This window comes from Puntigrus tetrazona, chromosome 18 (assembly GCF_018831695.1).
Source record: "Puntigrus tetrazona isolate hp1 chromosome 18, ASM1883169v1, whole genome shotgun sequence".
Classification (NCBI taxonomy): domain Eukaryota; kingdom Metazoa; phylum Chordata; class Actinopteri; order Cypriniformes; family Cyprinidae; genus Puntigrus; species Puntigrus tetrazona.
This window is the reverse complement of record NC_056716.1, coordinates 6,966,499-6,991,582: the sequence shown is the minus strand read 5'-3', so window position 1 is coordinate 6,991,582 and position 25,084 is coordinate 6,966,499. Positions and strand designations below refer to the sequence as shown.

Genomic DNA, 25,084 nt, shown 5'->3' with positions numbered 1-25,084 from the left:
AACAACCTACCACCCGAGATCCTTCAAAAACTGTGTACCTAGAAGAATTGCTCCTGAAAGCAAAGGGTGGTCACACCAAATATTGATTTGATTTAGATTTATATTTTGTTCATTCAATGCATTTTGTTCATTTATGAATTTTTTTTTAACATTTTCATTTTTGAAAGCATTCTTTATTTACAGCATTTTTTCCACACCTGCCTAAAACGTTTGCACAGTACTGTATATCTGTTTAACATTTCTTTTGAGAGGTATTATTTTTTAGCCAGAACAGCATGGATTGGTCGTTATGTATGTGCACATGTAATGTGTGTTTAATTCCTACTGGACACCAGAGGTTGCCCTGACCTGATTTTGATGTGACACAGCATTGGTAATAATGGTATAAAAGTGAGGGGAAGGCTTGTTTAGGGGTACTTATCCCTCTTATCCCTCATTTCCTTTCATTCTAAATAGCTTGTAAAAGCAGCATGCACATTTTAATTCAATTCACCATCAAGCATTTTGTTTTTAGTTTTCCCGCTTTTCCTCATTTTACTTTGCTTTTAAATAGCTTAAAAGTGGCATATGCATTTTAGATTGCCTTTCAAATAAATGGCAATTTGGAGTCAATTGGAGTCAACAACAAAATATAATATAAAACATCCAATAGTGCAGTAAAAACTTAATGATGTATCAAACTATGTACTCTCTCTTTTCTAGCACTTTAGATACACTTGCTCCTTTACGCTTAAAGATGAAAAAAAACAGTGTAATGAGCACACTCGCAACCTAAAGAGAGCAGCATAGAAAATGGAGTGCAGCTGGAGAAAAACAAAACTAGAAGTATTTTGTATAGCCTGTATAGCCTGGGGATATGGTGTCACTGTTATGCTGATGATACTCAGCTCTATATTTCTTCTTGGTCCAGTGAAACACACCAAATTGAGAAACTAACAGAATGCATAGTCAATATAAAAAAATGGATGACAAGTAATTTCTTAATGCCAAATTTGGAAAAAAAGGTGCTAATTATCAGATCTAAAAACCCCACATTTAATAACCTAGAACACACATCAAGTATTAGATACTTGATGAATGCTCTGTCAACTCTTCTTCTTCAGTTCGGAACCTAGGTGTTTGATAGCCATTTAGTCTTTGAAAAACATGTTTCTAGCATCTGTAAAAACTGTGACCTATGCTCTCAATGTCAAATGTGGAAATGTTAATTCATGCATTTATTACCTCGAGGTTATTGTAATGCTTTATAGGGTGGTTGTTTTGTATGCTTGATAAACAAACTTCACCTTGTCCAAAATGCAGCAAGAGTCCTTACCAGAACCAGGAAGTATGAACATATTAAACTAATCTGTCAGCACTGCATTGGCTCCCTATTACACATCGGATAGATTTTAAAATTTTGTTAATTACTTATAAAGTCTTGAATGGCTTAGTTCCTCAATACTTGAGTGAGCTCATTATACTCCTCCATGTCCACTGTGTCAAAACTCTGCGGCAGGTCTTTTTCCTATTTAGCACCCAAACTCCAGAACAATTTCCCTAACACTGTTTGGGAAGTAGACACCCTCTGTCAGTTTAAATCTAGTTTAAAGACCCATCTCTTTAACCTGACTTTCACATAAACATACTAATACGCTCAATTCTGTTAAAATATCATTAGGCTGCAATAATTAGATCAGCCAGAACAGGGAACACTCCCCATAAGACACAATGTACTCATTACATACTACGCTAATATTAGTCTGTTTCTTTCTTATTCTGTTTCTCACTTCATATCCAGATCAGATGGTGGATCAGCACCAAGAGATGACCAACATTCTGAAACAAGAACAGCTGGATGAGCCCTGTGGACAGATCACTGAAACCAGACGCGCGCACACACACACACAATAAATCCTTTACACAATCTGACATAGCTTTGTTTGAAATTGAACTGGAAATTAAGTGCTGGTCATCCGGCCAGAGGAAAACTGGTCCCCAACTAAGCGTGATTTCTCCCAAGGCTTTTTTTCTCCATTCTGTCACGGACAAGGTTTTGGTTCCTTGCCACTGTTGCCTCTGCCTTGCTTAACTGGGGACACTTAATTTCTAGCGATTATCGTCGATTTGATTACAGACATCATCTCCACAATTATTAAAAGAAAATGGTGTTTTATCTTTTCATTACACATTACTATCACTCTATTTTCCTATTGGATACTCTTCAGGGCTTTGACACAATCTGTATTGTTAAAAGCACTATATAAATGAAAGTTATTGATTGATTGATATATATATATATATATATATATATATATATATATCGAATAGAACTGAACCTCTCAGCCTCTCAAACATGACAAGTATTGTATTCTATCTTTATGTGTTCATGTTTTATCACCACTTGAGTGCAGATCAGTTTAATCAGAAACTCCAGTACTGCATTTTCAATACATTCAGATATCATATACTTTTTATCTCCCTCTGAATTTAATGAAATCTAAAGAAATTTCTGATCATCCTTCATAACGTAGTGTATTTTAATTAACTGGGCTAGGTTCTCTTTTTAGCTGATTTCAAGGAAAGGAAGGAAGCAAGACCCCAGTCCGTCGTCATGGCATAACATCTCCATTCTATTCCATCAAGGAATGAGAGTTACGTACATAACCAAGACATTTATATTCAGTGTCTCAAAATAGAGCAGTTGAGTACACTTAGTTCATCTTATGTTTATCTTAAAAAGTACTAAAGAATCTTTTTAGTAAATCTCAGCCTAGCTAAATCGGTACCTAAAAGCTTAACAACGGTATACAAACAAAATAAAATCAAAAAAGGTCAAATAAAGTCAAAACGTTTGACCACAAACAGCAGATCAAGAATGAAGGAGGAGATTGAGGAGTGGTTATTATGTTACACTTTACACTCACACAATGTTAGTCAGAAGTTAACAGCTAAAGGGCTTAGCTTATATCCTGAATATCCTGAAGTGAGATTTCTCCATCGCCCAGTTTTAATATCACTGCAAGAGGAATTTTTTCACCATGCAGATTAATTTATGATACTAATCTTACACTTCTTCACTTAATTTCTTCACCCAAAATTAGATTATTCAATTCTAGTACCCTTTATATGTACTGCTGGAGAGCTAAGTACCCTTTATAAGCATTGCTGGCTACATGCAGTACACAAATATCTGTGAAGTTGGTGATGCTGTCACTTTAGATTATTATTTTTATTATGGTTTTTGCAGACAAAGACAAACAATAACAAACAGACAAACCCTTCAAAACCAGAGAAACATTGGTGCAATATGCAAAATGAAGCACAAAAATAAGACTTTTTGTCTTATTTTTGTGCTTCATTATGCATATTGCGGTGTACAAGACCAGCATATCCTACCAAAAATAAATTACAATAATCATATTAAAAAATAATAATAATAACAAAAAAATGAAAACATCATTGGTCCTTGTAGCTCAAAAGAAAAGTAAACACTGGGTCCCACATTCTATCAAATTTTTCAGCATTCCCAGAAATAGAATATCGGATTCTTTCAAGATGTAGAGTGGAAGTAAGTCCGGTTAACCAGTCGGAGAAGAGAGGCCTAACATTTTTCTTCCAAAAAGCAAAATAATTTTCTTAGCTACAATAATGCCATATTGGATAGGTGACCGTACCTTTGGACTGAGCGACTCAAGCAAATCTGACCAACCAAAAATTGCTATCATTGGGTCAGGGGGTAAAACACAGTTATAGACTTGGGCAAAAAACTGAAATATTTCTAGCCAAAAACTCTGAATTTTAACACAGAACCAGAAAAGATGTGCCAGTGTACCCTCAGCAACTTTACACTTATCACAGATGGGAGAAACAGAAGAATAGAATTTGTTGAGCTTTGTTTTAGAATAGTGAAGTCTGTGTAAAACCTTGTACTGAATAAGTTGATGCCTCGAATTTATAGAACATGAAAAAACAGATAAAAGACATTTATCCCAATCAAACTCTGTAATTTGAATTCCTAGGTCTTCTTCCCAAGCAGCTTTTAAATGAAAGGAGGAAAAGTTAATTACATCTTTAAAAGCATTAACAAACAAAGAGGTTAAACCCTTAGCATCTGGGAATTTGAAAATAAGTCAAAAATTTTGTTTACTAAAGGCAAAAGTACAAAATCTGAAAAATTTAAATGAACATAATTCCGGACCTGAAGATATCTGAAAAAATGAGAAGAAGGAAGATTGAATCTCTTACTGAGCTGTGAGAAAGAGGCAAAAGAATTACTAATGTATAAATCTTTAACACTAAGAATTCCTTTATCTTGCCATTCCTTAAAAACTTTATCTGTAAGAGAGGGTTTAAATGAATGATTGTAACAGATAGGAGAAAATAAGGAAGTGTTTGGTAAGTTAGTCACCTTTCTAATTTGATACCAGATTCTAATTGAGTTATTAAGGATTAAATTATTTTTGGGAACCTCTTTATTAGACAGGGGAGTTGAAAAAAGCAAAGCAGAAAGAGAAGAATGGAAGGAACTTTGTTCTATTGCTAACCAGGGGGGAGTGTCTGCTTGGACAATGCCTGGAAAGAATCCCGCCAATACAGTAACGCTCTGCAATTCGCTGCCCAGTAATACTGGCGAAAATTAGGCAAACCTAAACCGCCCAAATGTTTAGGTTTCTGCAAATGAATCTTAGAAATTTTTTAAAACCCCATATGAAAGGCATAATAATGGAGTCAGAGTTTTAAAAAGGTTTTGGGTAGAAAAACAGGTACGTTTTGAAAAAGATATAAGAATCTTGGAAGGCTCACCATTTTAACTGCATTGATACGACCGATCATTGATATGGGGAGTGATCTCCATTTTCTATATCCTGCTTCAAGCTGTCTAATAGCGTGAGAAAATTTAATTTAACTAAATCCTTTGAATTCTTTGGGACAGCTACACCAAGATATTTTAACATATCCGGAGCTAATTTAAATGGTATACTCTGCATGAAGACTGGATCTATATTCTTGCCAATGGGCATAAATTCACTTTTTGCCAATTAACAGAATAACCTGAAAAGTTACTAAATGAATTTAGTAGGTCCAACAAAGGTGGAACAGAGTGCTCAGGATCTGAAAGGTATAAAAGAACGTCATCGGCATAAAGAGATATGATATGATTTACCTGACCTATGCTTAAGGGGCGGAATCTGTGGATGATTTCTGATAGCAATTGCTAAAGGTTCTATGGCAATAGCAAACAGCAGGGGTGAAAGTCCCTATGCAACTCGAATTGTGGCGATCTATCAAGGTTAGTTAAAACCGATGCACATGGATGATGGTACAACATACTGACCCACGAGGAAAACCTATCTCCTAACTTAAATTCTTTAATAGTAGTTAGAATATATTTCCACTCCACTTGATCAAAAGCCTTTTCAGCATCTAATGCAATAACTGCCAATTTAGAAAGAGATTTTTGCTTGGAATAGATTATATTAAGAAAACGTCTAACATTGAAAAATGAGAATCTATTAGGGACAAAGCCAACCTGGTCAGGATGAATAATAGTTGAAATACATTTGTTTAATCTGGTTGCTAAAATTTTGGTGAACACTTTTAAATCAGTATTAAGAAGTGCGATTGGACGATAAGAGGACACATTTGTCTCATCCTTGCCTTTCTTAAGAAGTAAAGAAATATTGGCAAAGTAGAGAGAAGAAGGAAATTCCTGCTTGTAAAAAGAATGATTAAACATGCGTAACATAAGGGGGTGCAATTTTACCAGCATATTTCTTATAAAATTCTATACAAAAGCCGTCAGGACCAGGGGCCTTCCATTGGGAAAGGCATTAAACGCATCCAGTATCTCTTGAAAAGTAATGTCGGCATTTAGCATTTCCTGATCAGCCTCACTCAGTTTTGGAAGGGAAGTGAATGAAGAAAGTCTACAATAGTTTGTGAAGACACAGAGGTCTTGGACTTGTATAAATCAGCATAGAATTCCATAAAGCGATTATTAATGTCTTTTGGATTAGTCAAAATGTTACCATCTTTATCAGCAATATGATGAATTGACCTGCTGGCATATGAACCCCTTAATTGTTGAGCTAATAATTTATCTGTTTTATCCCTAATCTCAAAATGTCTTTGTTTAATTTTTAACAAAGTCTTATTCACCTGATCCAAAGTAATCTTATTATATTCATATTTAAGTGACATAATATCATTTAAAACACTCGAGTCCATAGTATCCCTATATAATTTCTCCAAATGGCTAAGATGAGCATCTATCTCCAATAAGCGTTTTTGTCTAAGTTTCTTTGCTGTTGACTCGTAAGAAATGATATGTCCTCTCATTACTACTTTGAGAGTTTCCCATAACATGGAGTCAGAAACATCACCTTTATCATTAAACTCAATAAATTCTGTCAAACAATCTGAAATATGCTGGCAAAAATTCACATTTGAAAGGAGGTAAGTGTTAAGTCTCCAATTGTAGCTTGGCTTTGCCCAGCCAAAGTCAAAGGTTACTGTAACAGCAGAATGATCAGAGATCAGAATATTGTGGTATTTAGATGCAGAGACATTAGGTATTAGTTTCGAATCTATAAAGAAATAATCTATTCTATGGACATGATTTATGGACAAGAAAAAAGAGAATTGCTTATCAACAGGGTGGTGTAGCCTCCAGATGTCAACAGTGTTCAATGACTTGGTAAGATGTTTAATGACTGAAGTGCAGTTAAGGAGAGGGTCAGAACGAACAGGAAATTTATCCAAAAGTGGATCCAATATACAGTTAAAGTCGCCACCAATTATGAAGTGAGTATCAGTAAGAGACGGTAGAAAATTAAAAACCTTACGGAAAAAGGCTGGGTCGTCGTAATTAGGGGCATAAAGATTTAAAAACGTAAAATGTTTAGAGGCAATTAGACCAGTGACGACAACATAACGACCGTTCGGGTCCGTTAATGTGGATATGTGTTTAAACATAACAGAATTGCGAAATAGTATTGCTACACCTCTAGCTCTACATGAAAAGGTCGATTGAAAAACTTGGGACAGCCATTTACATTTCAAACGGTTCTGTTCACCATGTTTAATGTGGGTCTCTTGTAGAAATATTATATCGGCGGAAATAGAACGCAAATATGAAAACACTTTAGCTCGCTTCGCCTGACCGTTCAGTCCGCGCACATTCCAACTCGCTAAAGTGACACCGCCATCTTGTGATGAAGTTATATTATGTGCCATTTTACAAAGTACACAAATTTAACTGCAGTAACTGAATCGCACCGATAAAAAGAAGGGTAAACAGAAAAACCAACGTAAAACACAGAACACGCCCCCACCCTATCCCAGCCGCTTCCCCAAACTAAGCGGAATAAAAAACCCATATATGCGGTGAAGCCAAAAAGTGACATAAAGAGCAGCAGTTTTACAAACACAAAACGAAAGAAAAAAGAGAATACCTAAGCTGCCCCTCAAATCCCTTAACTCGTGTAAATTATAACGAAAAAAAAAGACACGTCTGTCGGAGTCAAATAAAAATACTATGACTGCACTGTGTCACACTATGCTCAATAAGATGAAAAATAACAAATATGCTGATCGAACTGATCAGCATCGGCTGTGAAAAAATAAACAAGACCTGCAAGCGGTGAAGAACAAAAAAACAAGATTAAGTCTTGCCCGACCTTTTTCCTGCTAGCACATAGTAGTGCAGACTACGCAGAGTTGTCCTCAGCTGTGATGGAGTCAACAAAAACTTGGGCCTTCTCAACGGAGTCAAAAACATGTTTAGCTGAATTATGGGTCACGAGAAGGCGAGCAGGGAAGAGCAACCCATGACGAACATTAGCCTCCTTGAGCCTTTTCCTCACGTCGTTGAAAGCTTGGCGCTGCTTCAGAACCTCGGAGGTGAAGTCGGGGAAGATGAGAATGCGCGCTCCGTTGTACATCAGGGGTGAAGACAGCCGCGCGAGACGAAGAATCTTCTCTTTATCCGGGTAGTGATGCAGTCTGGCCACCATCGTCCGAGGGCGAGATTGTGCGTTACCAACCGGGCCCGTCACGATGGGCTCGGTCCGATCTTGGAGGTTTAGGAAAGTTACTGACGCCGAGAATATTTGCTAGAAAGTCAGCAACAAACTGAGTCGGGCGACCCTCCTCCACTTTTTCGGGCAGACCGATGATCTTAATATTTTGTCGCCGCGAGCGCCCTTCAAGGTCATCCAGTTTAGATGTTAGAGATTTGCACGTTTGAAACCAGTCACCAGTCAATGAGCCTCGAGTTCGGAAATACGGCCCTCGTAATCTGCACTAGCCTTTTCGAGTTCTGTAACTCGCGAAGTGACTTCGGACAGCGAGGCCAATGTCTGAGACAGCGTAGATTCCAAAGAATCAAACTTCTCATTCATGGAGCCGTTCATTGACTTGATAGCCTCCATAATGTCAGCGAGATTAACAGGATCGGTAACGCTAGCCGCGGCCTGTGCGTCGTCCGACTGACAAGCGCCCTGTTCACCTGCATCCTCTGTTGGTTTGTCTCCTTTCCTTGATTTTGGTTTAGTCATGCCGATTGCGATGATATTGAGCAAACTTTAACGATAAGATTGTTGATGCAAATTAACTATTATTAAGGGAAATGAGGAGCGCAAAAAAACACGTCTACTCCATATGGAACTCCATGCTGTCACTTTAAACCAGAAAAGACTGCTCACACTTCTGGTGTCATGTGTTGCTAGGAGACCAATGCAATATTACAACATGCGCAAGTGGATGCTGCTGTAAACATGCATGGGGAACTCACAAGTGGTCATAATGTCACATGCGACTCAATCACAAATCAAGATAGCATGTTCACTTCATAGGCAATGGTGAAATAATAGTTAGCCTTGGTAAAATAACACCATTAATTTGATGTAAATGTTCCACATGAGCGGATCAATATGAATATAATTATACATAACACATTAGACCTTAAATAAGTGAAATGAGGAGAATCACCTACAACGGTACTGAAAGTGGAGATCAGGCAGACTCAGAACAATGAGTGTCTTGTGGAAGGGTACCTTTATCTCTTTTCGATGAGGAGGACATTGTAAATTGGAGCTTCTCCATTTCCATGCTATAATTGGCTGATTCAGAGCATGCAAGACGATGTGGCCCACCCTTTTTTTTTAAGTTAGAAAAGTGTGAATAAAGTTTTACCGGTGCACTTCTCATTTACCAAACCACAACCAGTATACATTTGGCAATGTTATGAACACATTAAGTCCAAACATGATGGAAGAAGACTAAACTATAATGAATGCATTAATTGTCCAATAACAGCTGAGTTTGTGTAAGATGTTGCACTACACATCGCTGTCACTGATGATACTTATTCCTCTGAATAAGTATAAGATTTGTATGATGTAGTTGGCAGGTTTGAGAACATAGTTATGAATGGATTTGGATGGAACTTTATCTCTCTTTGTTTCACCCGCTGCTGCTGCATCCAGAGGTCCAAAATAATTTATATTTTTATTTTTCAGTCTGTTGGTGGGTGAAGTGAAGAAACTGCATTTTGACATATGAGAAGTCCTGTCGTTCCCAGGCTTTGGATAGTTTGCTTATGTTAGTCCACCAAAATCCAATCAAAACACAGCAAAAACTTAAGGGTTACAGTGCAGCTCACATACTCATTTTCTTAATGTCTAAACAGGACAATAGTATTACTTTTAGAGGGAAGTTTATAATTCTTTGTTTCCAAGCATGGTAATTTGCAAATGCAATAAATTGGAGGTTGAACATATAATATACACTCCCAATTAGATCACCTGGGGATATGGATTATAAAAACAAAAAAAAATAAAACTGAAAATGTTGACTACTAGAAACTGATATCTTATATAAAACATTAAACCTCAAAAAAGTAAGCAATAAATGATCAGAAAATAAACATTAACAACAACAACAACGTATAATTTATAATTTAAAAACTAACTAGAACTTTTTCAACTTTCAAAGAGATGCTTAATAACAGAATAAAAGCTTTCAGTTGTATCATGTTCTTTCATAGAATAAAAGACTGCAAAAACATGAATAAAACAAGGACTATTAAAACACTGTGAAAGTTCGAAGCATGGGATTCATCTTAAAAAAAAATTACATTTTGTCAATTTGTTAGCACAGCAATATTAGATTATAAAAAAAATGAATTGCTATTACTCTACACTAAGTCTTAATTTACATATATAAGATGTTTTTTGGACTGACCTGCATAGACGTCACACCACAGCATGTTTTCACATATACCAGTTTAAGAGAATGTCAAATGTGTCAATTGAAAAGGAAGACTGAGTCTTTGTGACTTTTGGATATGTGCATATTTGCTGTTCAGTCCAGGAAGTGATACAACACCCACCACTTCTGTCATCTAGTTCCAGTTTATTGTTCTCTCTAACAGTCTCACATCCCTGTACACTAAAATATGAGTGATGCTTAACTTTGCAAAAGATGTGACTATTATGGATGGTCGTTTGCCATGACTTTGCTGTGTAGTTTGCTAAAGTCGGTGTTCTGTGTTTACTAGGTGGTTGCATTTCCAAAAGAACCTGTAATTGAACAGTTCTTAAAAAATCATTTTAAGAACCATGTGTGCAATAAAAAGTTTACATGGATGTTAACGGGTTTTTAGGGAACCACCAATGCAATAATGTTAATACAGTGGTGGTAATTTGCTTGCACCTTCAGAAGAGGAGTAGATATTTATATATTTAATAAAAGTTGACAAACCATGTTTTGGAGAATCCTTCTCCTCAGTGTTGCTGTCAATCTCTCTCCTGTCAAATGGGTTGACATGACCCTGACGAAAACGGGCAAGTCTTTCATTATATTCCATGACACTGGTCACATCTGTAGAAGACAAGATCAATATGTAATAGGTTTATGTCACCTCTTAATCTCTTTTTTTGTTTCAAGGACAGCACAATCTATTTTAAATCATATATCATGTTTTATGTATATAAATTACATGTAAATATTCCCTGAAAGAATGTATTAGCAAACACACCTTTTCCCTGTTTTCTTCTATCGAAAAAGTTCCATTGTTTGGCTCCAGCACAGAAAGTGCAGTGTGACTGCAGGTCAGTGTTACTATTAGCCAACACTCCTACCACAAAACATAATATTTCTGTCTTTTTTTCAAAATAACTTCAAAATCTCAAATGCATCACTTTGGATGTTACACCATTCCTTCATTTACTATAAAAAGGTAAAGCAGAAAATGTATTAACTTATAGGCTTATAGGCGAAACTAGCCCTTACAAAATCGGTGAATTCCTAAAGGAAGTAATATAGTAAAGCAGAAGGATATAGGACAGCAGAAGCAGTTGCTCTTTAACAACAAACCTTTTTATCTAAAAAAAAGTATGCATACTAGAGACAACAAAATAAATGCATATTTCATTGTTAAAAATGTCTAAAAGAACTAAATTCAGAATTCCAAATTCATAGCACACACTATAGAATACATGTATTAAATTGCATACAGTTGCTCTGCAAGAAACCTACTTTGAAAATGTACATTGCTTGACAATGTGCACTTTCAGGAACCAGTATTTAAAAAATATTCATGTGTTACTTCTCATCAGTAAAAAAAAAAAACAAACAAACAATAAAACACTTATGAGTAATAATAATATTTTTTTTTCTCAAACAGCCATAACAGATACAACATAAGATGAATGTGTAACAACACATTTGCTATTAACTATTTTTATTGTAATGTCAGTTTGATTATTTTCATAGTATAGTTGTTAATAAGTAATTCTGCAACTACATACAAACTTAAGAGTTAAATATATGTTAACACTTTGTTTTGATGGTTCTCCAACAGACATACTGACAATTTTCTAAGCGATTTTCACCATTTACAGTGTAAGGAGCGAAATCAGCCATGAAATAAAACTAATCTGAGAAGGGATATCCAAAGGAACAAAAGGACTTCAAAAGAAGAGCAAACAACACCCTCTCTCCCTGTTGTTTTATGACACCCTCTTCACCTTTGCTCTTCCTGTCTCCTTCTGCCAAAAAGACTTGGCTTGAAGTTCATTAAGAATAAGGCATTATATGTCATGTGTCTTGTGAACCACACTTTCATGTTCTCATTTGAAAGGTCAACTGGTATCAATTTCACAGAAATCACTTATATTATGGAAAAGATTAAAAAGGGGGCGTTTCCTCCTTTAGGGTCTCTGAAAATGTTTCAGCCAGGTGTGATCCTGTAGCACGGGAATGTAAACACCAAAAGGTTTTTGCAACTGAATTTGGGATCTCTTGGTCTGGTCTGAGTATATAAGGAAAGTGACAAAACATAAGGCACGATTTTGTAGCCAGATCGGCCTGTAGTGTGTGTCTCCATACACCACACTATGTATTTTCTAAAGACCAGGTAAAATTACCTTTTAACAAACACTTTTTTATAATTTGGTTTATATGTTTGTTTTATTTTGTTTTATCTTTGTTTAGTTTATGTACTGCTGTCAGTAAATGTTTATGAGTTAAACCAATTTGGAAAATATTCTTGTCTGGCAAAATAAACGTTAATCTTGGTTAACTTATAATATTGTCTGAAATCATTATTCTAGTAGGTTAGTGACTTCTGTGGTTTTCCACGTTGTTCGCGTACAAGGGTGAGTCAGATCAATCATCAATGAACGGAGCTGGGGGCACGTTTTTGAGATCTTGCTGGCCACCAAACTGACTTGGCATGCTATTATTTAGGGATTGCATAAAACATTACTCTTTTGTACGGGGTACGGGGTAGCCACTGACTAAGACCTGGACTAGCCCAGATGTGTTGTGAGCCTGTTCTGGCCAAACAGGTCTCTAAGCGACTCCTAACAAAAGATAAATGGAAACTAGAAAGTATTATAGTTAGTTAATGAATGAAATTTAAATCACAACTAGATGTCACGTCCACACATGGAAGGGAGAAGCAGACGTACGTTTTAGAGAGTTTTATTATGAAACAAAGTAAAACACAGATGAATCAGGTGAGTAACGTGTCACGAGCTGGGCAGCGCAACTACGAGAGACTTTCACGAACGCCCATTCAAATCGCCAGAGGAATCCCAAAGATGTCATCCAAGACAAGCGCCAGACCAATCAGAGAAGCTAGGATTCCCTTAGAGAAGCCAGCACTCAGTTTCGGTAATGCAGACAACGGTATGTGTGTGTGTGTGTGTATTCTTAGCTTAGTCATGTTAGAAGTATAGCTCAATAAACTTTCTGTTTCTGTTTGATTTTAAAGTCAAACTACACACAGATCTCTGCTACCCAAATCAGAATAAGGAATTAAGTCAGATTGGATACCAATTTGTGGTTATTTTGCTAATCACGAAATAAACAGAATTGGTAAGATACTTTTTATTGTGCTAAATGCTGGACAGATTAGTGTATTATATAAATTTCATGAAACCAACTCAAATTATTACGATTTGATTCCCCAATAGTAATTAAAGAGCTAATTCATATTAATAATCAGATTAAAATCTTACACATCTGCCAAAGCGCATATTCAATTCCAGAAACTTGTTGTGTTGTGTTGTTTCATAACACAGTTTATACATGCTTCTTATATTAAGAACATAACTACATCGTTTTAGATGGTCCCTATACTCCCACCATGAAAAATACAATTCCAATAAATTAATAATTTTAAATCTTAAGGGTCATTTAATATTCCCCCTTATCCAAGAAAGCATGACACTTTTAACATGATTTAAGTTAAACTTGAATACACAAATGTATTTTTATCTTTTACTGCACTGTATCTCCCACTTTCAAGCAGGAGCATTAACCTTTGAACTAGTCTTTCTATAATCAAAAGTTTTGATGGAGAACAAATGCTTTCCTACTGATCTTTTTTTACCAACTAGCTTCCCTTTTATTCTTCACACTAATCAGTCACCTTCCTGTGTTGTTTCCACAATTCCTCCCAACTGCCACTGATTTCTTGGACAGAGGTCTTCCTTTAATTTGACTATGTCATTCACCCTGAGATTGTGCCGTAACAAACGCCACTTCTATCACACAGAGATGTTCACAACATACTCTGTCCTCCACCAACTCCAAAATTGTTCAACCAGATACTGAATCTTGTCTTACCAATTCCCTTAGAAGCAGAAGGGCTACCTTTGACTTGTTTATTCCCTCCACTGTTAGAAGATGACTGTTAACGATGGACATGGCCTCATAAAAGAGCATTCTGAGAGAGGCATTATCAAGTTTTCACAAACTTTGAGCCAAGGTAATGTTAATATATTTTGAATGGTTTGTATTTGACGCTCCTAAACACCTCCAGCATGACTTGCTGAAGGAGAATTAAAAACAAACTTACAGGTCCTTCTCAAAAAATTAGCATATTGTGATAAAGTTCATTATTTTCTGTAATGTACTGCTAAACATTAGACTTTCATATATTTTAGATTCATTACACACAACTGAAGTAGTTCAAGCCTTTTATTGTTTTAATATTGATGATTTCCAAAAATTTGCATATCATGAAAAGGTTCTATAAACGAGCTATTAACCTAATCATCTGAATCAACTAATTAACTTTAAACACCTCCAAAAGATTCCTGAGGCTTTTAAAAACTCCCAGCCTGGTTCATTACTCAAAACCACAATCATGGGTCAGACTGCCGACCTGACTGCTGTCCAGAAGGCCATCATTGACACCCTCAAGCAAGAGGGTAAGACACAGAAAGAAATTTCTGAACGAATAGGCTGTTCCCAGAGTGCTGTGTCAAGGCACCTCAGTGGGAAGTCTGTGGGAAGGAAAAAGTGTGGCAGAAAACGGGTGTCATGTCAGCTGCTGGTGTTGGTCCACTGTGTTTTATCAAGGGCAGGGTCAATGCAGCTAGCTATCAGGAGAAGCTATCTGCCGAAAAGCTTTATGGAGATATTTTTCAGCACGACCTGGCACCTGCTCACAGTGCCAAAACCACTGGTAAATAGTTTACTGACCATGGTATTACTGTGCTCAATTGGCCTGCCAACTCTCCTGACCTGAACCCCATAGACAATCTGTGGGATATTGTGAAGAGAAAGTTGAGAGACGCAAGACCCAACACTCTGGATGAGCTTAAGGCCACTATCGAAGCATCCTGGGCCTCCATAACACCTCAGCAGTGCCACAGGATGATTGCCTCCATACCACGCCGCATTGAACCAGTCATTTCTGCAAAAGGATTGCCGACCAAGTATTGAGTGCATAACTGAACATAATTATTTGAAGGTTGACTTTTTTTGTATTAAACACTTTTCTTTCATTGGTCGGATGAAATATGCTAATTTTTTTAGATGGGTTTGGGTTTTCATGAGCTGTATGCCAAAATCATTAATATTAAAACAATAAAAGGCTTGAACTACTCAGTTGTGTGTAATGAATCTAAAATATATGAAAGTCTAATGTTTATCAGTACATTACAGAAAATAATGAACTTTATCACAATATGCTAATTTTTTGAGAAGGACCTGTATTTTGTTTCTCAGCCAAGAATGTCTGCAAAGCCTGGTTATCACATTGTTCAAGTACTTTTCTTAGTTCATTTTCTGGCTCTGATTAAAATTCCTGCTTTGATTAAAATAGAGTTGGCAGACAGCTCCTTGTAATAAAACACTGTAGGACATTGATAAAATAATCTGTAGAAAGATATTCCAACATTTCCAAGTGGACAATTTAAGAGTGAAAACAGGTGAATATCAGACCATACCTTTTCTACCTTTTGCGATTATTTTTAACAATGAAAGGTCAGAAACAAATCTATTCTGCAATGCGTAAATGGAGCAGATGCTTCAACTCACTCTTAAGAGGCTGTGCCATACGCTGTTCTTAAACTGTAATGCCTCACTTTCCTGCATTGCACACAACTGTTTATCAACTTAGCCACTAACTTACTATATCTGAGAATCCAAAAGCCATTTGCTCTGGATTATAACAGGATTAAAATGCGGAAAACTTCCATAAATTTCAAGCACCTTTAGCTCTTTGCTTAGCTGTTGGTCAACCTTTATTACTGCTTTAGCAGCATTCCCACGCTTTGGAAGTCACAAAATTAAGGCTCTTGTCTTTAGACCTCTATTTCTTAATTCTCAGGACCACCTTAAGGAGTGTTAAACAAGAAGAAAACCTTGACAATCAAGAGTTTATGCACAGCCATTACTTCTTGTAGAAAAAAAGAACATTAACTGCTTTCCACAAGAATTCTGGACCTGAAAACCAGTTTGTTGGCAAGATATCAGATGAACAAAATCCCCTAGAGGCATAATCAGCCAGATTTTCATGTCAACATAATGCCACTGGTTCAGTTTGGTGTTCTCTCTTATCAACTGTACTCTGTTTGCCATTAACACATGGAGCCATGATTAGACTGAAATGGACTATTTTCTTTGTTCTTAAATTTCAGGCAAGAGCATACACCATGTCCTGTGCTATTAGCGTTTGAAAAGTGATGCAATTCTACTCTCACACTCTTGCCAAAATCCTGATAACAACACCTTGGAACTTCTCTTAATCTTTGAAGACCTAACTTCCATTCTTTCCTCCATGGATACAAATCTTCTCACAATGGATACAACTCCTGCACAATTAACTTCCCATTCAAAATGAATAGGGCCACAAACCCCAAAGGATCATACAAAGAAGATAAACTGAGAGGATTCCACAGCATGTATTAGGTTTGTCTTTCAAATTTATAATGAAAATGTCACAAACAAAAATAATAAGAAAATTATTTGATTTGCCAACGAATGCCCAAAGCATGTTCCACCAGAGTTGAGTCTGGATTAAGATCAAGATGTTCTGCACTTGTGTCAATTGCCAGATATTTAAGACCAAATTAGGCATAGCCTGGGGAGGAGGCAGCGCCGAAAAGATGAACTGTCATTAGATATTCTTTCGGCTCTTGGTCAAGATCTCCATGCTCTCACCATAGGAATCTCAGATACTTTCGATATTCAGGCACAACTAGAAACTGATGATGGGAAGAAGTAATTGGATTACAAGCGATACAAGCTTCCTTCTGTACAAATAAAGCAAAGCAAGGTTGGATATTCTCCAGATGCATCAAGTTCTTCTACGACAATTCTACTACATTTGCTTTCAGCCCCATCTGGCAATTTCTTTAACAGATTGTGATTCTCCTCGCTAACATTTAAAATGGCCTATCATTTAACATGAGGTATAGCCTTTGCACACCCTGCAAAATCTGGGAGTTCCAAAGAATCATTTGGACCAAAATCCCTCAACAGCTTTACGTGCTTCACCTACAAGAAAACTTTTCAAGAACCTTTTCAAGAATCCTTTCAAAGTTAATTGGATACAAACTTCATTGAATCACCAGAAAACATGTTTATTTCAGAAACAGGCAAAAGATTCAGACTTAATGATCTTGCAATTTCTTCAGCTATTTAAATTAGCTGTTAAGTTCTAAGATGTAGTATGCGATTGAGAAGGACAATTTCAACAGTATTCCTGATTACAAAATATAAAGATATAAAATAAATCTGTCATATGAAATTACAGAAACATTTTTATAACAATTCATACATGCTTCTTATACTAGGAACACAATTACAGCATTTTTTTTCTGAAATTCTGGAAAGTAAAGAACAATACTTCATAGCTGCTCCACCACAACTGGGAACAAAGAAGAATCACATTCAAAATGGGTCTTTATTTGGGCATATACATTATGTATAGGTAGTTCCAGGCAGTTCATTAACCGCATTGACCATATCAATTAATTATGCCAAATAATTTTTATTATTTCAAAGTTCTTACAACAGCAAAATAACCAAAATCCACAATGACATTGTAAATAAATATAGTAAAACGACAGCTTATTTTCATGTTTTTCCACAAAATTATGTTTTATGTACAGCAAGCACATACTCTATCTTTCCCGCTCTCTCTTCCTCAAATGAAGTCAACTCATATGCAGTAATATTGTTAGCACTATACTGTCAACTTTACCCATAACATCAACTTAAAAACAACTTGTCTTTTCACAAGTGGGATAACAACAGTGCTGTTAAGGGAAAAAAAAGTATCAAGAAAAAAATCAAGTATCACTATTAGCTGAACACTTTTGAGAGATGTACAGACTGAAAATCACTTGCTCTCTCGCTCTAAACAGATGTTAGGAGTGAGTGGGCAGAGTTAGCGTGTGTGAGCAGTTTGCCAGGCGTTCATTAATGAAGCGTTTACTCTCGTAATGGCTTTGGTCCAACTGGCAAACCCACACAGGGAGAAGTGACCTGCAACAAGTAATTAACATGAGAGAGATAGTGAGGAAGAGACAAAAGGAGAGCACACAGCATAGGGGGCAATACCTACATTTATAAGTAAAATTAAAAGAAGCTATAAATGCGTTAGGGTGTAACACCCCCACCACTAAGACTGCAGACCAGAGTTCAGTGAGGTTTCTGTCCCATTATTCTCCCAACATTTCTCTTTAGCAGTTCCATCCACAGATCCTAATAAGGCATCTGCCACTAAGTTGTTGGTGCCTCTGATGTGCTTTAAATTAGGCACTGCCAGTATAGGGCATTGCTAAGTAAGTCCTTAATAGCCTGGAAGGCATGATTACAGTCACTGATCCACATCAACACCCTCATCATGGTCAGTAGGTTTGTGAGGGATGAAACAAGAGGAAAGATTTCTACAGATCCCTCTGTAGTAACCAGCCATTCCAAGGAACTGTCAAAGCTCACGCTTGTTGTGGGGTTTAGGAAAATAAGGATGGCTTCCACTTTGGCATCCACAGGTTTCATGACTCACTTTTTCCCCAGGTTGGTTATAGTGGCATTACCATTCTCACACTTGGTAAGATTTAAGGTTAATGAAGCACTTTTCAATTTTTCAAAAACCATTTTCTCAGAGTCTTTACATGGTTTTTCCAGGTTTTTGAATAGATAATGTCATCCAGGTATGCATCACAGTTAGGCACATCTCCCAGTACAATTTGCATCAGTCTCTGAAAAGTTGCTGGTCCATTTTGCATTCTGAAAGTGAGGACAGAATACTGGAGGAAGTAGTCAAGAGAGACAAAGACAGAAATTTCAGCAACATGGGTAGTTAAGGGTACTGGCCAGTATCCCTTAAGTAGGTCAAGCTTTGTGACAAATCTGGCTGACTCTACCTTATCCATGCAGTCCTCCATACATGGGAGTGAAAATAAGTCATGTTATTACTTTGTGAAAATCTGTACAAAAGCGGTAAGTTTCATTTGCCTTAGAAACTAACAGGTGATGAAGTGATATTGTTCATCACAACAGAGTTCTGTCATAGTGTTTCTTCATTTTAGACTGGGCAACAGCAAAGCTTCCCAGGGCCAGTTCACTAGCTCTGTGTAGATGTTCTTGAAATTAACTTATATATTCAGGAACAGGTAGAGGCAGTGAATCTTTAGTCAAGAGCTGCTCATTCAAAACTTTGAGTGGTCCTCTTACACTGTTTCCGAAGATAAGATCAGCAAGGCTGAATCCAAGTGACTCTTGTTCAGCTTCTTGAACAGCAATGATTCTGCCCAATCTTTACCACTTGCTAAACAATAAGTCCTCAACATCATCTTTAAGGTTTGGTGGCCCCTTAAGACTGTGGGTGATAAACATGAACTTTCAAGTGCCTGATTCCAAACTGTTTCAATATTTGCACAAACAGTTTTGAGTTTGTGTCTCGGTCAGTTTGTATAACCTTTGGCAATCCAAAGACTGTACAAAGTTTAATTAACTCTCAAATTATTATAGGTGCCACAATGGATCGTAATTGTTTCTGGGAAATGGATGGATGTGCACATTATAGTCAGTGTAGGGTTTTCACACCTAGATAATTATGAGTCTTTGAATCAGTTCTCAATTCAAGTTTGGGGAATGCCTGAAAAGATTCACGTTGGTTGCAATTCAAGTATACCTTTAAATCAATATTTGCAATTTAAATGTATGTTACCAATATGAATTTACTCTGTGATCAGCAAAATAAATCAATTGGATTCTTCGCTTTACCTCGGAGCAGGTAACAACGGATCTGGGCATGAGTTTGACTTTCCAGTTACTAACACACAAACAAGAATTAATAATGAAACACAATTTATACAGTACCTACTTTTGACAAGACAATCTAAACATAAACACACACACACACACATGATTCTGTACAAAGGGAAATGGATAATTGTCTGTCAAAGTCTAGCTACTGAGATCGCACTCAAATTATTTAGCCTATATGTGTCTGCGCCAATTCAGTAGAGACGGAAAGGTAGTTTTACCACTCGCGTGTCTGGGGAAATCAATGGATCAGGCTCGTCCGTGGGATGACGTGGTCGGGCTTTCTGGGAAATGGATGAATGTGCAGTGTCATTATAGTCAGAATGTCGGGTCGTTCTGGTTGAGTGACTTCTACAAGTTCCCGACCCATAAAAGCCTTGGCGATTCCTGCAGCGACCGAATTCCTCCCGGTGGTTCGAAGAGTTCTTCTCGACTCGACTCGACTCCGATTCAATCAACTCAACTCAGAGAGCTCTGTTCCTTTTTGAAAGTTTTGGGCCGTGCCCGGGTCCTGCATGACTGGAACAGGGACATAATCAAAAGCTTATAAGTGGAACAGGCAGTTTCATGGAAACTAGATATCTGCATTATCAGGTATTTGGCAAAATAGTACATGATTGGCAGAACTTATAAACTGAGTTCAGAGTGGTTTTATGTGTGTCTGGCAGTTCCTTTAGTCCAGGGGACAGAGCAAACCTCCCTGGGGTTTGGAAATTGTGAGGCTGTCCTGGCCACGTTGATTCAGCGTGAGTCTTATCACCTTTTGACTTGGTGGCTTGGTAGAACTGATCCCAAGTGCCCAAAACGAGTGCATGTTCAATGAGCAACCTTCAAAATTGCCTTTATGGTGGTTCTATTGCATGGTTCGTGTCTGTTCATCGAGGCCCCACATCAGAATGTACTAATTTCCCGATTTTGACTAGGGCGGGGGACCCATAAAAGTCAGCAACAAACGTTTAAAAGGGTCCTGCATGACTGGAACAGGGCATAAGGGGTCAACAGGCAGTTTCTGGCTAGGCTTACCAGGTATTTGGCAAAAAGTACATGATTGGCAGAACTTATAAACTGAGGACTTCAGTCCAGGCCAATAGAAGTAGTGGGATACACGTTTAAAAGGCTTAATAATGCCCAAGTGCCCAAAAGAGTGCATGTTCATGAGCAACCTTCAAAACTTCCTGGTATTGCTGAGGCAGAACAATCTGATGGACTTTGTTAAGGGAGGAACAAGCATTGGTCTCTAATAGCACATTAAAACGATGTCACGGTTTGTCTCTGCTTCTATAATACGCAGCTTAACAACAGCTCGTTTCTTAATTTTCAAGATCAAGCTCTTTCATCTTGATAGCTAACGCTGGATTAATAGGAGATTCTGCCACAGGGAGAATGGAACGCCCACCGTCTGCCATAGCTCCACCTGCTTGTTTAATAATTTTCTTTGTTGCATCCCTAGACACATTAATGTTAAAAAGTCAGCAACTAACAGTAGATCTGCTTTTCTACAAAACCTTCTGCAGTAGAAGAAAGAGTGAATACAATTAAATCAAACTCCATTTTCTTACCACAGCTTACAAAAATAAAGAATATTTTTAACAAACAGATTTTTCAAGAAGACGTTTAGCCTAATTTGTTACGTAAAAAAAGCACACAAGTATCGCTCAGTCAGCCTAACTCACTGTGTGCGTCCTAGATTTCACAGTTTTGTGGTGTGGTGTCCCACAATGTGACAAAGACATCACACCACACACAAACAGATTTATCCATCTCCATAATACTATACTTGCGAGACTCCAGTGGGCGTCACAGACTGAACACAATATTATTACTATGAAGCTATATATAGAGAGAGCGGGAGAGAGAAAGAAAGAAAGAGTGTTGTATGAAATGTACTAAATATAAATATGATATGTTTACTGGCATATATAGTAATTTTCTGTATAAATACACTTATGACAAGGTAAAGTTTATTTTATTATATATGTTTATATTTTATTATCTCCCACATCATGGTGCAGGATCTCAGTGAACAAACACACAAGGTACAAAAGAACCCTTCTTTCAGAGGGATCTCTCGTGTCTGCTCCTAGAACTGTTCGTAAGCCATAAAACTGATCTAGTACCCATCGTGGCACCTTGCTGTCTGGAGAGCACCTCTATCCTTCCCCAAAGAGTCAAAGTGGCAGTAATGAAGATCCAATCAGAAGAAGAGGACCCAACAGCTACGTCGAAACAAATGTGTGATGGTTTTCCGGTGCACCCCTCTGCTTGCACCTATGCGTTACACAACATTATTTAAATAGACTTACCTCCCTTTGGGTAAACAAAGGGCCAGAAAGCATGATAACGTGACCCAGTCAACTGATCTGGGACCGGCAATAATCAGAGATGCCGAAGTTAAAGTGTGACCCCTCTCAGTATGAATCAGTAGATAAATAAGCACAAGCATGTAATTTACCAGCATGAACGGACATCGTCAAAATCTCCAGCCCCAAGTAGGAATCCTTTTGACCTTTCCTGTTTTTCCTCACTCATCACAAAAGCGCACTCTTTTTCTTCTCATGCAAAAAGACTTGAATTCTAAAAAGGATGATTATAATTCATATTTTTACTAAAGAAAAATGTTTGTAGAGTTACAAATAATCTCCTAAAATCCTCTTTTATGTTCTAAAATTCTCTTTTATGTTCCGATGTGTCCATGAAAATTGCCATTTTAATCTATGCATAATCATGTGATAGGTAGTAGTTGAAATGAGCACTAGATATGTTTGGTGTTAAATGAAAGCTTATGATATTTGCAATGTCATGGTGTGAATGAATGTTTGTTATTTTGTTGTTATATGGGATGTGTTTTATAAAGTATAGGGCATTACAGAGATGCTATCTCCAAATAGGATGCAAACTTTGTGTTAATGTACAATAATTAATGCACGGAAGAACAACATGAACAGGGTGTGAACACGCCCTGTAGCCCCTCAATGATTGGACAGCACCCCTCAGGGTAAGCTCAAACCAGCTGTTTAAAACTTTGAAACAAGAGGCTCTCAGAGAAAAGACGTTTTCCCTCTATCAGATAGTTGTTCACCATCGGAGCTGTGCGCATTCCATCACTTGCGCTGCAACAACTCCACAAACTTGCTGTACGGAAGCTGCCAAGGACCCAGCGTAATCACCAAACTGCTCCAGTGTTCCTTCAGTGAGAACCCCATTGACCCTCTGCATCTTCAACTTTGGAAACTTCCAAAGCTAATCAGCGTAACGACGAGAGACTTTCAGAAATGGCCATTCAAATCGCCCCGGGGAATCCAAAAGACATCAACCAAGATGAGCGCTGTGACCAATCAGAGAACGCAGGATTCCCTCAGAGAAGCCAGCACTCAGTTTCGGTAACACAGACAAAGTTTCCCTCTCTTAACTGAATGGTGCAAAGTGAAATATATTGTATTCTATAAATTTCATGAAACCAACTCAAATTAATAATATTAATTAAGGAGCTAATTCAAATAATAATTCATATTAATAATCTGACTAAAATCTTACAATGAATCTGCATTTTCTATGTATTTTTGAATAAAAATACCTTTCTTAGATAATATAAGTCATATAATTATAACTTATTATATTATTAACAAATATAACAGCATGGAGCACTTTTTAGTATTGGTTTCGAATATGAATGCGTGATTGTGCCAATATTAATTAGATATTTTGTTTACACAAACATTCCCGGCGCGTATCGTGTAGGGCCCTGCCCCCACCTCGGCTACTTAGACCATCTCTCTGTTATGTTGATTCCAGCATACAGACCACTCATCAGACACTCTAAAATGGTTCTGAAACAGATTCAGGAATGTTTTGAGTGTACTGATTGGGAAATGTTTAGGTAAGCTACAACCAACGGCGACTCAGACTTGGAGTACACATCATCAGTGACTGGATGCATAGATGATGTGATCGTCTCCAAGATCATCACCACACGTTCCAATCAGAAGCCATGGATGAATGCTAACATGCATGCTATCCTGAAGAAGCGAGACTCTGCCTTCAAAGCAAAGGACCAGGTGGTTCTAAATACAGTGAGGATGCGCAGAACCAGATGCGCAGAACATCTAATTTCTGTGCATCTAATTCCAGATGCGCAGAAATACACAGTTTGAGGCACAGAATAACACAAAAGTAAAGAAGTCCACCCCTCCTACTAACGACCCAGTACTCTGCTTCACCACGGCTGACGTATAGCGTTAACCCACAAAAGTCTGCTGGACCTGACAAAATACCAGGCAGAGGAGCATGCAGAGCAGTTAACTGATGTCTGCATTGATATCTTTATCATCTTGCTGAGCAGCTCTGTCATTCCAATGTGCCTCAAAACTACAACGATCGTCCTAGTGCCTAAGAAGTCTGTATTTTCCTGCCTCAATGATTATCGTCCCGTCGCACTCACACCAATTGTGATGAAATGCTTTGAGAGGCTTGTAATGGGGCGCATCAAGTCACAGCTACCACCCACACTGGACACTTTACAGTTTGTGTATCGTGCAAACCGCTCTACAGATGATGCCATTATCACAACCCTCCATCTTGCCCTCCCACACGTGGACTTCAAAGGAAATTTCATTTGAATGCTGTCAACTTCAGTTCAGCATTCAACACCATCGTCCCTCAGCAGTTTATAGAGAAGCTGAGCCTGCTGGGCCTGAACACCTCTAGATCCTGGATTTTCTGACCCACCACACAACCGTGGTGGGTCTCATCAGCAAGAACGATGAGTCAGCTTACAGAGATGAGGTGCAGCAGTTTACAATATGGTGTAGAGCCAGTAATCTGTCTCTGAACATCGACAAGACCAAGGAGAGGATTGTTGACTTCAAGCGAGCAAAGAGTGACTTCACAACCAGCCTGCCAACCAATTCTTGCACTTTTTGAACTAGTTTGCACATTGGGTTTTGCACTTTACTCCCTTGCTGTTTGCACTAATCTGCACACTTTGTACTTCATGTGGCTAAGACACTGTCTTAGCTCAGTA

At 37.6% G+C, this 25,084-nt stretch overlaps 1 protein-coding gene across 8 annotated transcripts in view; it reads right to left on the bottom strand.

Annotated features, from left to right (window-relative positions):
* Positions 1 to 25,084, bottom strand: part of def8 (differentially expressed in FDCP 8 homolog) — a 57,935-nt gene that overhangs the window by 27,467 nt on the left and 5,384 nt on the right. For 5 of the 8 annotated variants that reach the window (XM_043264462.1, XM_043264467.1, XM_043264461.1 and 2 more), the window contains exon 3: positions 10,747 to 10,866. In XM_043264462.1, coding sequence (XP_043120397.1) covers positions 10,747 to 10,852 — 106 coding nt within the window. In that variant the 5' untranslated portion in view covers positions 10,853 to 10,866. Of the gene's footprint in view, positions 1 to 10,227; positions 10,342 to 10,746; positions 10,867 to 11,023; positions 11,123 to 25,084 lie in introns of those variants that run through there. The other 3 variants (XM_043264463.1, XM_043264468.1, XM_043264465.1) reach the window with 2 other exon arrangements.